We start from the raw sequence: 15033 nt of genomic DNA on the forward strand, positions 1-15033 counted from the left end.
TAACTACCTACAACAAGTAGGTACGTTTGTTTATATTCAAAAAAGAATAACAAAATTGTTTTCGTCTATTGTTTTTCGTCTATATAAATTCGCTGTTTTCCTTATATTTAAAAAGGCGAAAATGATATTATGTCTTTTAAAGGATATAAAATCTAGATAAACCAAAAATATGAAAAATGTCTTTAGACAAAATGTAAAAAAGAGAAACAAAAGGACACAAATTTCTTTGGCTACATCTGCACACAGCAACTGACATATTGTCAAACATCGGGCATGAAGGATCCTTTTGCTACGAGCCTGATCCTCTTTTGTGCGACACCTTTGGAAAAACTGTCAATAAGCGAGGGCATTGTTCGACCTCAGCCAAATGCAGCTGCCTTTTGCCATCGAACTGCGAATCATTTCCTCGGCCTGGGGAACAAAGCCAGGGAACAGGATCCTGCAAGGACATGTGGCTGCCAGAGGACAGCTTATTGGCCAGGCAGAAAATCTCAAATCGAACGAGAGCATCTGCATCTGTCATGGCCGACATGTGCCAGCAAGATGCGAATGATTTTTGGCGGTAAACTGGAATTAACACAGGATTTTCGGTAAAGAAATGGCCGAAACAGGGAAGGGTTCACTTAATTACTATTTGTCGGATTTTAATGTTCACTTAATGAAAATGTGCACATTTATTATATTTAAAAAGGCATTGCATTGAAGCAATAATTTGAGAACTTTGTTGTATTACAACTAAAACTACACTTAAAACAAATATTTTGATTAATTTTAAATTTAATTTTGGATACAGTTTTTTATCCTCTAAAAATCAAGTCAAATTTGTCAATTAAAATATAATCTCCTAAAGATCTGGTCACCCTGGAGAAACTTTCAGCTGGAACTGTAGCTAAAGCTGAATGAACTCATTTCCCATTGCTCATGTTGGCTCAGCTTCTAAGCGGCTTTCTTGCTTTGGCTTTCTGGCCATTAACAGAGCGGAGAGAGAGCCAAGTCTGCTCTCTCCTCTTGGTCAGAAAAAGAAAAAAAGAAGCTACTTTTCTTGTTGCCTCTTAGTTTTATGGCTCTTTTTTTCGGCAACATGCTCAGTCAACCTTGGCAAGGCCGTTGTTGCCGGTTTTTTATGCTGCCTCTATAAAGTGTGTGTGTGTGTGTGTGTGTGTGTGCTTGTGAGTATCTGTGAGTGGGCCCCAGTGGCTATGTGTTTTTGCGTAGGTTTTCTTTGGTATGCGGCCAACGGAAGTCGGGAATGGGTCATAATCAACATATCCCTATGCTCCCCTCTTTTCCACATTTCCACTCCTGGCCAACAGATGTTGAGACCCTTTGGGTAATTGCAAGGCAATGGCTTGTTGGCATCATTAGAGCCGCGTTTGGGTAAATATAGCAATTACAGTATCCGCACCATGTCCTGTTGCCAAATTGAGCGAAAAGCGCTGGAAAGGAAGCCCATAGAAATTGAAAGAGAACAAAGGAAATCGAGTGTGGAAATTAACAGTTGCAACCTTAGGCAAGGAAATGGGTTGGAATGTACTGTAACTTTTAAGTTTTAAACATACAAATGGTTACACATTAACCGATTTAAATAAAATTATACGATCAATCTATTAGATAATGTTAATACGTAAACATTAGCAAGTAATTTAAACAGAAATTATAAGCAGGTTACAATTTAAAAATAAATACGTGTAACATATATTTAACCATTCGCCAGAAATGTAAACATGTACATTTAACTATATAAATACATTAAAATTATGAACAAATATTTGAATTTACATTAATGATCTTCTTAAAATATTGCAAATGCTGTTTCAAAAGAGAATTTCATAACTTTACTCAATTAACCACTATTTGGGCCCTTTGATCGATGGTTTTCAACCACCGCACAGTGGTAGAAATGATCAATTACAATGCATACATCATTACTTGCTACTTGTAAGGCTCTAATAATGTTAAGTTCATTTCAATAAATTAGGTTATTAAAAGTGTTTTACTTTTTGGGGAAAACAGGTATAAAAATATAATTCTATTAAAAAAATTACTCATCCGCCATGTTGTTCGAATAAACTTGAAAGCTAGACTCTCAATTAAAAAGGCTTAAGATCCATTTGCTTAACTTAAGGTTAAGCTTACACTAGCTACATTTATAAATAAAACAAAAATTATATATCTAAAAAAGTTTGAAAAAATTTATCAACTAAAACTCTAGCTGCTGTCGTGTTTATGAGTTTAATGTGCCCACTGTGCAGACCGTTGAACAACAAAACACTCTCTCCCAAGCAATCTCTCTCTCCCTCCCTGTTGGTAACAAAAACTCCCCCGAAATGTATCCTTCTCGCTCTAAAATGCATTGCCAGTGCAGATCGCCACATGCTGCCTCGCTTGCACAGCTCCCGTATGCCACATCCTATGCGACTGTGTGAGTGAGCTGCTGAGAGAGCGAGAGTTTCAGAGCGGCTTGAACGTTTTTGCCGTTGCTGCTTCAATTCAATCGCTTTCGAGAAGTCAACGCAAACGGTTCGTATTCGTGAAGTTCGCATCTGAACGAAACAAAAAACAAGACAAACGATGCGCGTGCGCCGTGCGAATTTCGCAAAGTTTTGAAATAGTCAAGATCTGATGTGATGTGCCTATAAACAGTGCAATTACCAAAAATAATAGAAAAACAGCAAACAAGACATACTTGCCCATTGAAACACTCTTGGATTAGTTTCACGACAAGCTAAAAAAATATAAACCAAACACACAAAACAATATGGTTCGCAGTTTGGCCCAGTGGACGAAGACGTTGAGCTTCCCCTCACGTCTCTCGCCCAATCGCAATTCCAAGGACTGCTCCACATTGGCAGGTCCTGTGCCACCACCCACTCCGCCCCGAAATAAGACGACCTCCAGCGGCAGCGGAAACTGCGCCACATCGCGATCCTCCTCGTCGACGGTGTCCTCATCGCACTCGTCCTCCCACAGTTCGCCCACTCCCGGAAACAACAACAACAACATGCCCATCACGGAACTAGAACAGATTGTAAGTTTACCAAAAATTATAGTTTTAGAGGGAACGAACCAAAAATTGGTTACATTTCTTATTCAAAACATTGCATTACGCGTGAAGGAAAAAATATTGCAAAATTCATATCTTTGCTAAATTTAGTTATATTTCATTCTAGAGGTACTTGCTATTATATAGTAGTTGATAATACCATTATAAATGATAGGAACAGAAATTTCAAATTGAAAAGATTAGTAAGAGGGTAATAAACCAAAAACGGAATTTAAATATCTTCGAAAGCAGCTTATTTAGCCTTTAAAAACAAATACAGGAAAATGTATATCTTTGTTAGATTGAATTCCATATAATAAGATAAGTTTTATGAATATAGTAATAACAGTTGTTAATATAACCAATAAAATATTATTCACAATACAATATATCAAAGACTTTATTGCCAATGGAAATGTAATATTTTATTGATTATAATAATATAACTGATTACTGATCATTAAATTCCTGTGACTCAGTCGAGATCATCAATAAAACATTTTCTTCAAAAAGCCTGCAAAAAAATTCCGAATAATATTTATATTCATATTCATAAACAAACAGCCAGATAGGGGTTATCACAGAGGTGAGGTAAGCAGCTTGAGCAGCAGGGATCACAATCATATCCGTCCCCCTGTGGATGGGACTTCCTGTTTTGGCGAGCCAGCTGTGCAAACATTTAACAACCCAAATCTAAAGCACGCATATAATTTCCACAGCCATAAAAGCCTTTGCCAAGTAAGTTTGCCTGGCCGAGTGCATTCCGTTCCTGATAAAGCTCATTGACCCAGTTGATTGGGCCCTAGACCAGAGACCACAGAAAGACCAGAGACCAGACCAGATACTAGGACTTAGCCGGCACTTATCATTATCAATCAATCAGTTTCGTAAAACAAATAGTCGTATGTGGAGCGTGGAATATTCAACTGATAGCGGATTTCCACACCCGATAAGCGGGCTGACAACTATCGAATACACTATATGTATGGGTTTCCCGCAGCAAGTCGGCTGCAATTAAGCCCCCACTATTTGATGGCCAAGTTGAGAGCAATTTGCCAAAGCTGTGCGACAGATTGCCGCGCGGCTCACTCAAACACATGGCAGGAAAATGGGAATAAAAAATGGAAAAAAATACCGAAAGAAATGGAAAAATAAAAATCCGAAAAGCAAACAGGATGTAGATGGGCTGGGAACATTTTTAGGGATACAGACAGGCCGCCGATCTTGGGCGACAACATATGGTCGCAATGTGGATTGATTTCTTGAAATGGAAAGAAGAACCGGATCGAATGGGGTAAAAAGGTATAGGGTAGTAGTTTTTAGGAAAAAGATTTACCTAGAAATACAATGTTTGGTTTAATAATTGGAAAATTGAGTTCTGAAAAATATAGAACAAATAAATAAACTATAAATTAAATTTTGCTACTTAAGAGTAAAGGAGGTATCAATAAAGTTTATTGTCTTTAAATATTTCCATCGAATAAACCCATTTCAATGCGAATTCTAGTGGACAATTTGCCTAGAAATTATTTAAAAGTAATAATCTAAAATCTAGAATCGTTTCTAATAACAAATCAAAGTGACTGAAACTTAGAAGTTATTATTTAGAAGTATAAGCTGCATACCTTAAGTTTATACCATCTGAAATTACATTTTCCCACCGACTAAGCCCATTTGAAAGCGGATTCGAGTGGGCAATGCCATCAGAATTCCCGTAGTTCGATTTCGCTGGCATTTTTTCGCAATCCGCTTTTGACATTCTCCCTGGTCAGTGGATTCCGCAGACGAGAGTTGCATTCATTTGCAGACATAGACTCGGACCCAGACCCACTGCGAACCACACCCACGCGGCACGACTACGACTGGCTGGAAAAAAAAATAAGACAAAACACCATTAATAATGAAAAAATGAGACGGCACGAGCATGCCACAGTTTTCAACGGCGTCAGGGAAATGGAAAATCGTGACCAGCGGCGACGAGGCGCCGGCAACGCATCTGCGGAAAATGCCAAAGTTGAAGAGCACTTTAGATTCGAAGGAGCCCAACCGTTAGGCGAAGAAAAACCAAATGAGCAGCCCGAGTTGAGCTTATGTAAGGCAGCAGCTTCACATATTTGCCATTTGCGAAAAACACAACAAAAACAGAAACAAATCAACCAGTGCTCAGAAAAACAAGTTTCTTGTTTTGGTTTTGGTTTCTTAGACCAACGAATCGGTCGGAAAAGTTGCCCAACGGCTTTTCAGCTGCTGCTGCTGCTGCTGCTGGTGGAGTTGCAGTGCAAAGTACAAACATCCTTGGGCAAAGGTAAACCAGTTAACCAGTTCCAGTTGCCAACTTTTTCAACGGGGGCGTCTGCCCTGTTTCCCTGGCCTTCTGGCATTCCTGGAATTTCGCAATTATAGTGCAACCCGTTAAGTGGCGGAAGTCTGGTGGATTTTTTCCCACCGATCCAGAACTGATTCGCTTTAATCCCGTTGCATTTCCCATTTTCCCACTGGGAAGTGGCTTAACATGTGGTCAACAGATTAGTTTTATATGAATTTTTAATGGTTTTGAAAATATGTTGATATCATAATAAGCTCTCAGTAACATAAAAAGTCAATATTTTATTTATGCTTGAAACTAGTTTCCTCCCATCCAGAACGAATTTGCCATTTTCCTACTGGGAAATTACTTAAAACATTCTCAACACATTAGTTTTATATGAATTCTAAATGGCTAAGTATTTAAAAAAATATAAAGATGGTAATTTAATATATTTTTAACAATATTTTAGGCAACATGTATTAATTCTTTGTTATTAATAGTACCTTTTGTAAATATTATTCCTATTAAATATCATAACAAGCTATTATCAATTTGAAATTGAACACCATATTTGTTTGTCAACCTGCAGAACGTGCTGAACCTTTGTTTCCATAAACATTTCGCTTTCGATTAGCAATCAATTAACATATTGCTGGTAATGACACATTTCGCTCTGGCGCTGACTCAACAGATTTCTCCCATTCTCCGACTTTTAAAGACCTTGTCAATGCGAAATATTTTTGCTAATAGCAGCCAAAATGTTGGCCAAAGTCTGACGACCCCAAAAAAACAAAAAACACCGATGGTTAACTGCATTTCCTGTCGCTTTTCCAGACAACCAGCTGCCAACCAGAATTAAATAAAGGTCATCATACCAGCATTAAAAAGAGCCACGAAGTGTGACAGCTGCACAGAAGTTCACCTGCTTGCAACTAAAGAAGTTTGGTAACCAAACAAGGAGCGATATAATACAGAAACTAGAACATCTAATCACTGTATATCAAAGTCATAATTTATCAATTTCTTGCGGCAAACGCATGCAAATTCATCACTGTGATTAACAGCGGCAAAGAGCAGCATTTAATATGGGTATATACACTGATAAAAAAGGAATAGTGCAAATAAACATGTGGCAATTTAAATTTAAAATTGTGTAAAATGCAATGCATATACAAATATTTAAATTAATGTGGAAAATATTTGATTTCAAACAGGTTATATTTTATTGATTTTTTTGGAATAAATTTGAATGTCTGAAAACTTAAATCAAATTAAAATCATAAATTTTATTCTTTTAAATACAATTTTAAGGTTTCCATATTAATTAAATAATTCCATTTTTAAAATAACGAAATACAGCAATGGATGAAAATTAGAGCTACAAATATTAAAATTGAGTATTAGTAATGGACTTACTACTTTTCTTTAGGAGTGTAGCTATGGGTGTATAGTATTGCAGGTGGAGAGGGAGCAAAAAAAAGCAGCAACATGGTGTTTTTACCTGTTTAGAAATCAGCTGCTCTGCTCCGCTTTGTCCCCTCTTTTTTTGTATTTTTCTGCAGGTGAAACCAGTTTTCTGGCTTTGGTCATGTTTTGTTTTCATTTTTTCTCGATGTTTTGTGTCTTGTGTTTTGTATTTTGCAGCTGTCTGCTATTGTGAAGCTGCTGCTGCTGCTGCTGCTGCTGCTGCTGCTGCTGCTGCTGCTGCTGCTGCTGCTGCTGCTGCTGCTGCTGCTGGGTAAACGAGCATACATATTGCTGAAATTACATACTGGCTGAGAAGAGTATTTTGTGAAATTGACAAAACTGCGCATCAGCTGTTTTATCGGTTTCCTTTATGGCTCACAAATTTGCCATCGTTGCACTTTTAAATCCGGCTTCAATGCATTTTATTAGGTCACAACACAACGGCAATTCATATACTCATAACTTTACCAACCAGTCGCACAGACTGTGGGAAGTTTTGGCCTTAGGCAAACACCCCAAATAAAAAAGCTAATTAGTGTTCCAGCTGCGGGTAAATATCAAAAACATTTAGCACAGTTTTCATAGAGCTTATAATGTTGATACTGTAGCAGCAGCTCCATATGAATGCTGAGAATTTCTTAGGCAAACATACAGACCCAGTCTCGGAATATAGTATAAAAAGCTAATGCCAATGCTCACGTACCAAATAAAAAGCATGCCAGTGGCGTTTTTACAGAGGGGGTATTAGTGCCTATATAGTGGACCCATGCCAAGTTCTCCCTTTTATGCGTAACACAAATGAACCTCAACATATTTTGGTTTTATTTGTTGGGAATATTTTGTATGTTAACTGAACAAACGGAAGTTCTCCCAGCGTGTGGTGCTTACCAATAATGAAAGGTGCTAAGTTTCCATACCCATTCCCTCATGTTTTGATGATCTTTTGGTTAGCAGCCTGAAAGATCGTGGTCCAGAAGAATAATAGAACATTCTGTGGACCCAAAACGATAACGCCTGTATTCAGATTCGGTTTAAATTGCTTTATTGTGGCATTTAGTTATCATAAATATGAATTTTTTTTGTATTTATGTGGGAACATGTAATAACATTATGCCTTTTCTAAAGATATTTGATTTTTACTTATCATGGAGTAAACTTTTTTGTATTTATGTGGGAAAATGTAAAAATATTAGACTTACCCTTTCTTACTGATTAACTGGAGATATTTGATATTTATTTATAACAGAGAAAACTTCTTTATATTTATGTGGAAACCTGTAATGACATTACTTCTTAAATAGAATCCCGCATAACTTGAAAACTAATTTGGATAATGACACAAACAAATCAGTGCTGGTCCCAACGGAGTGCAACCCTTCAAATTAAAGTGCCTTCCAATCAATTTGTCTATTAATAAAGCCCCAAGAGTATAACGAACCCCAAAGATTTCCGGCCGCCCAAAAACTTTCAACAGAAGCATAAACAATGGGATATAGATACATGTTGTATAGGATGATTGAAGCCAGAAGACCAGAGACCATAAAATCAAAAACAAACTTCTTCGTCTATGAGCGCCTTGAACTTTAAAGCGAAATGATTTAGGTTGGGGGGGTATTTTCCAAGTAGGAGGCATAAGTCTTGCACGGAATCGAATGCATTCGATGTCTAAAATTATAAATTTGTTTTCCTGACTCTATTCCTAACTTAATTGCCACTCCAGGAGATGGTTGCCTGCCATAAAAATAAAACAAAATGCGCCAACAACTGCTGTTGCTCATAAATAATGCGTTTGTTCACTCATTTTGTATTTTGTATTTTTCTGTGTTTCCACTTTCATTGGCCTGAACATTGATTTGCTTTGGAGTTGTTTTCTTTTCTATACGTTTTTATGTTATTTTTTAATTGCCGCAGCCTGAAAATTTGGCCACGCTTTCGTGTCTGAATTGGAATTTCAATTGGCCTTTGTCTGCGGCTTTACATAAGAACCAATCAAACTGAATGACTCTCTGAGCAGTTGAATAACAATATTCTTTATTTCCTTTTGGTAGGAAAAAAGCAAAAGTTTGCTTAATTATATAATCATCAAAACGGCCTCCATCTTTACTCCATCTTTGTGTGGTCCCAAAGTCAAAGTAAATTAACCTTAGCAGAGCGGCAAGTAATTGCCACTAAAAAGTCTTCCCCCTCTTTAACTTTTTCTTTTTCCGCTTGGAGCATAATTGTTTGGTTTCCCCGTAAACATTTGAAGCCAACGGTTGACAAACAGCTTTTGATCTCTGATCTTCTCGGATGCTGCTGCATGTTCTTCATTAAACCGTCCACTACATGATACGGAATTTGGCGTAAACATCGCCCCATTTGTTTACGGCCCAACTCCAATTGAGTGGCAGTTACTTCCTGAACGATCTGCTCTGTGTGGGTGGGTGGCTTGTACTCTTCGATTTCGAAGACCAATTGCCCAATTGGTCCATGGCCTCGTCTAGAGTTCAACCGCACAGTTCACCACCACTCAAGAGTTGACATTAAACAGCAGAGCAGCAAACTCGTTTTCACGTTAAATGAAATTACCAGGCAAACGGCGATTCCATAGAAATAATATTTTTATTTTTTTTTGTTCCACTACGCCCATTTCGGTTGAGGGCACATGGGATCCCATGTGTTAATTGCTTATTATATCTTCGTTTTTATGTCTGTCTCGGGGACCAGAACCACAAACAGAACCCGAACCAGTACCAGATGCAGCGACATGTTCATTTATCAAAAGTCAAGCCACGCTCTCGACAGAAAACTGCAGATAAGGTCAATTAAAAGAGTCAACCGGAAATGTCGCGACGCTCGGTTAGGAGCCCATAGGAGATCCCATACAACATCTCTCTTTCTTCTCATTACATTAATGGCTTGTCAAATATCTCTGTATCGAATAATTAACATATACAATATATGTATATCCTGGGAATTCGAAATGGGGGCGTTGTAATTAGATTAGGCGCCTGCGGAAAGTCATAAATATTTTCGCACAACAACGCAATTTATTATTTTAATCAACCGGATGTGAAGTCGCACTCCGCTCGCCGTCGTCCCCAGCAATTAAAAGCATTAAGCAGCAGTGCATGGGGGAAAAGCTGGGGAGCAGAAAACCAGAAGCGGGTGCAGTTCTTTCAGCTTTCCTTTTTTTCAGTTTTTTAGTTCTTTAAACCCGAAGTACGAGTATGGGCAGTCAAGCGATGGCATATAAGCGATGCCCAAAAAGAACGTTAGAAGGTAGGACAGGAAGTGCATGTCTGGGAGTGTCTACTGCCTAGTGTCTAGTGTATAGTACCCAGTCCATAGGAACATGAGCAGTCGAGTGTGAAAAACCCTCGAGGGAAATGCAGCCAAAGGTGGCAGGCAGGTAGCCGGAAAATCAATATCAGCGATATGCTGGATAAACAACAGCAGGTCGAGGGGTTTGCCCAGATAAGAAGTGCCATTTTCTGGCTATCAGCTTGGGAAAGCAAATCTCAAATGTCTTTATAAGTTGGCGAGGGAGCTCAAGGAACTCATTAGTTTCATTTCAACTTCCGCACTTGTAAAGTCATTTGATACTCCATTTAAAAACGTTTTGGCAAAGTACAAATTTATTTAGGTACTGAGAAGATAAAAAAGATTGTAAAACCAAATAGTTTTAAATAATATTATTTAATTATGCACTTATACATATATGAATAGATATTTATAACTTTAAATGTTTATCAAATTTATTGATTGATTGTCCTAACTGAACAGAGATAACAACTATGAAATAAAGGAATGTAAATAAATATAATGTGAAATATTTCAGATTTATACAAATAAAAATCTCAATAAACGTGAAATAAAATAATTGCAGATTTTTATAGATACAAATCTTAAATAACAAGTTTTATTAATTAAAGTTATAGATATTCTTAGCTTAAAAATTTAATCATTTACATATATCAATCTCAATTTGTCAACGATCTCAACTCACCTGATTTCTTTCCCTCCTTTTTGCAGATATATCCCGGTCCCGATCCGAAGCATATCATGGGCTCCCTGGTGTTCTGCATCCACCACAAGCAGGGCTGTAAGTGGTCCGACGAGCTGCGCAAGTTGAAGGGTCACCTCAACGTCTGCAAGCACGACGCCACGCAGTGTCCGAATAAGTGTGGAGCACAGATACCCCGGATCATGATGACGGACCACTTGCAATACACCTGCACGATGAGGCGCACTCGCTGCGAATTCTGCCAGAGTGAATTCTCCGGCGCCGGATTGGAGGAGCACAATGGGAGTTGTGGCCAGGAACCGGTTTACTGCGAGGCCAAGTGCGGCCAGAGGATCCTGCGCGGCAGGATGACGCTGCACAAGTCCAAGGATTGTGCGAAGCGACTTCGCCGATGTGCCCACTGCCAGCGTGAGTTCTCGGCGGACACATTGCCCCTCCATGCTGCCCAGTGCCCCAGGGCTCCGCTCTCCTGCCCACAGAGATGTGAGGCGGGTCCCATTGCGCGTGGCGAACTGGAGGCCCATCTGCGCGACGAGTGCCAATCGCTGGCCGTGACCTGCAGCTTCAAGGAGGCGGGCTGCCGCTTCAAGGGACCACGTCAGATGCTGGAGGCGCATCTGGAGAGCAATGCCGCCGCCCATCTGTCCCTGATGGTGGCCTTGAGCTCGCGACAGGGTCAGCAAATCCAGATGCTCAAGTCGGCGGTGTCGAAGCTCTCCATTAACTATACTGGCACGTTGCTGTGGAAAATCACCGATTGGTCGGCCAAGATGTCCGAGGCCAGGGGCAAGGATGGCCTGGAGCTGGTCTCCCCGCCCTTCTACACCTCCCAGTATGGCTACAAGCTGCAGGCTTCGATGTTCCTCAATGGCAATGGTCCCGGCGAGAATACCCATGTGTCCGTGTACATAAAGGTCCTGCCTGGGGAATATGATGCCCTGCTCAAGTGGCCCTTCTCGCACTCCATCACCTTTACGCTGTTCGAGCAGGGAGCACAGAGCGGTCAGGGCGGAGTGGCCGAGTCCTTCGTGCCGGATCCCACCTGGGAGAACTTCCAGCGACCCTCAAACGAACCAGATCAACTGGGCTTTGGATTTCCGCGCTTCATCTCACACGAACTGCTGCACAGTAGACCCTTCATCAAGAGCGACACCGTTTTCCTGCGCGTGAAAGTGGATCCCAGCAAAATAGTGGCCGTATAGGAGGAACAAAAGAAAAGGCCTAGCTTAGCTTAAACATTTACTCGACTTGTGTAAATACTGTGTATTTAAATTTATGAGTAAATCGCCCCTAGATTATTCAGTACCAGCGGCAACTTCGGGCAAATGTTGGCCTACAAATGCTAACCAACCTTGGAATGTTGACCGCTGGGCCACTGCATCGTAGTCATACTCGTGTTTCGTTTAGGTTTTTGCAGTGCTGAAATTAAACCAAAGCATACTTACGCATTAGAGTTAAGCAATTCAATTCAACGCATATACATATAAGTGTGTAGCTACGCCTAAGTTCGTGTCTTAAGTCTTTTGCTTAGAGATTTGTATTATTGCGCGCGAGATTGCGATCACTTTCAAAAGATCTTCAAAACTAGACCGTACGCTCAAAATCAGTTAGACCATATAAGTTGCATGTACATAGCGTTAAATTCGGAGCAGCCGCAGCAACCGCAAACCTAGTTCTAGTTCTTAGTCTGTAGTTAGTTGCTAGAGCCAACGCATTAGTCATTAGTACCATGAAGAGAAAAACATAAACATGAGAATCCAACTTTCAGCATAGTCAACTAAGTTTATGTTTAAAAGCTACAAAGTCAAACATACAATAAAATAAAAGCAATTATAAATGAAAATTATAAGTGTTTATTTGGTATTATTGCAACATTTGTAATTCCAGCAGTGATATTTTGGTAATGTGGGAAAGAAATAAAATAGTAAAGTTTTAAATGATCCAGCAATCAAATTTCAGAAATGAGCTCTGGTCAGGAGGCTACATTTCTTATATGATACATTTAACTAAGGATTTAAAAATACAATATAATGAAGTAATTTAAAATGATAATTTGAAAAGCTTATTTGGTAATGAGGGGATAGAAATGGTCCAGCAATGAAATAATGGTATGGGAGTACCTAATTTAACAAATTCATAAATTTCTAGCCTTTTTTCTATGATCAAGAATGTGCCTCTTGAGAACATAACGCCTCCCAAAAGTCCTTGAGCAATGAGTACACGGGTATGGTCCTTTCTTCCTGTGCGTCCCTTCGTGCATCTTAAGATAGATTGGAAACGAAAAGAAGATGTTGCAGGTGTTACACTCGTATGGACCTGTCCGCAAATGAGTGCCAACGTGCGCGTCGCAATCTTTTTGTACTAAGAATGAAAGCGGGCAGTGGGGACACTGGAATTTCAAGGTGGCAGTATCGAAATATTTCAAGCACGCCTGCTCGCCGACATGTGCTTCGAAACTTGGGTATTTCGCAAAGGGTCGCTCGCACTGATCACACTGGAAGGGTCCTTCGCCCATGTGACTGCTCCGGATGTGATTCCTCAGCACATACCGACATGGCAACATCTTTAGACAATAGGAGCACGTAAAGGTGTCGGAGCCACAAATATGGGATATAAGATCTTCCTGTTCGAAACAAGGCCTCTTGCAGTTCACACATTTAATAGCGAGTACCGCTTTCTCAGTCTCGTGCGTCTTCATGTGAGCCATAAAAAATGTCTGGTGTAAGAATTTTTTCGAACATATCGGGCACTTGTACGGCGATTCGCCCGTGAGCTCTGTTGAATAGCCCGCCTCATGGCTACGTATGTGATATTTAAGAAATTCTGCTGTGGAGAAGGTCTTTGGACATTTGGGGCACTCGTAGGCTGGTTTACTTGCCTCAATAGCTTTGTGTTCCTGGATGTGAGCATATAGCGTGACAGCTTGTTGGTACACCTTTGGGCATTTGGGGCAAGTTTGCCACAGATTTCCTTCAATATTTGTTTCCGTATGCGTCCGCAGATGGGCTATGAAATTGGGCTTGTGCAGGAATATCTTGGGGCATTGAGGACACCTGTGCGGCGGTTGATCTATGAACTTCATAGCGTTCTTTTCCTCTTGACTTGGAATGAGCTGGGGCAGGAACTGGCTTTTCTTCCTCCGATTTGGGATTTTACGACTTTGTACTTTAGTTGGCAAAGAGCTTGAGCTTCTAAAAATATAGGAAAGAATTAAATAAGGTTAGTTTCTCTAGAAGGGATTGTGTCTTGCCTTTGACTAGTGGGCGGAGGTTCCTTGTGCTGGAAGTGATCCTCCTCCTTTAGCTCCTGATTCGGGATATCAGATGTCAGAGAGATGGAGTTTCTAAGAAATAGAATAAATCATTGGAAAGATGGCTTTCACTGCGAGGGATTAGCTCTTGCCTTTCGTTGATTCCTTTATTGGGAACTTCTTCGTATGGGTCATCTTCAATTGGCTCGTTTCTCACCAGGATTTCATCATCCATCTCCTCTTTGATCTCTTCCTTTACTTGGTCACCTATCTTTTTGTAATCCTCTGATGATGCTCTCATAGTCGCACTGGCGTTATGTGCATCCTCCAGACAAGTGGGACAAATGGTTTCCGGAAATGAGTCTCCTTTCTCCACACGCAAGCCTGTGCTCTGGGAGATCAGAGTGGCTATCGGAATGTCCGACGAATCCAGCGTGTTGTCGAATATGTTGACCATGTTCTCGCTCTGCAACATGCAAACCCGGCATGTCTGCAACGCTGGCTCTTCCTTGCATTCTGTTATTATGAAATATTCTCCCTGAAAAGGTTCCTCATCGAGGATTTCATCCTTAACTTTCGTTTGGACACCCGGGTGTTGGGTTCCAAATGTATCCAAATGCAGGCACTGCAGGCACAGGGTTTTCGGCACTGAATCTCCACGTTTCACCAGCAGCCCCGGTCTCAACTTGCAAAATTGGCAGCGGCTCTCCATCGCCCTATAATCGTGAAAAAAGATACATATATGCCAAAATAGTTAAGCATTTAAAAACAATTTCTCACCCAGTTGTTTACAATTTCGCAGGGCTAAGCAATACTGCTGTTTCCATGCGAAACTTTTCAACACTGTGCTTGGAAACATATGTTTTGCTATCGAACAGCTATCGATATTTGAAAATATCATCTCATTTTTCCCGATCTTGTACTGCAAGTGTTTCTTACTCCGAAAAATGGACAAATTG

The 15033-nt window shown here is 40.0% G+C and overlaps 2 protein-coding genes across 3 annotated transcripts; one reads left to right on the top strand and one right to left on the bottom strand.

Moving 5' to 3' along the window:
- Nucleotides 1-2507: 2507 nt before the first annotated feature.
- Nucleotides 2508-12667, top strand: LOC108134971 (TNF receptor-associated factor 4). The gene is made up of 2 exons (XM_017255502.1): nt 2508-3028; nt 10833-12667. The coding sequence occupies exons 1-2, from the start codon at nt 2759-2761 to the stop codon at nt 12024-12026; spliced, it is 1464 nt and encodes a 487-aa protein (XP_017110991.1). The 5' UTR covers nt 2508-2758; the 3' UTR covers nt 12027-12667.
- On the bottom strand, nt 12655-14907 carry LOC108134970 (zinc finger protein 791). Of its 2 annotated transcripts, XM_017255500.2 has the most exons (4): nt 14855-14907; nt 14227-14790; nt 14075-14167; nt 12655-14015 (listed from the first exon to the last, which is right to left on the bottom strand). In XM_017255500.2, exons 2-4 carry the CDS (start codon nt 14784-14786, stop codon nt 12959-12961), a joined length of 1710 nt encoding a protein of 569 aa, XP_017110989.1. In that variant the 5' UTR covers nt 14787-14790; nt 14855-14907; the 3' UTR covers nt 12655-12958. The 2 variants fall into 2 exon arrangements, with proteins under 2 accessions (XP_017110989.1, XP_017110990.1); XM_017255501.1 differs by lacking the exon at nt 14855-14907 and having other exon boundaries at nt 14227-14846.
- Nucleotides 14908-15033: the final 126 nt, after the last annotated feature.

This window comes from Drosophila elegans, unplaced genomic scaffold, assembly GCF_018152505.1.
Source record: "Drosophila elegans isolate 14027-0461.03 unplaced genomic scaffold, ASM1815250v1 contig_814, whole genome shotgun sequence".
NCBI lineage: Eukaryota > Metazoa > Arthropoda > Insecta > Diptera > Drosophilidae > Drosophila > Drosophila elegans.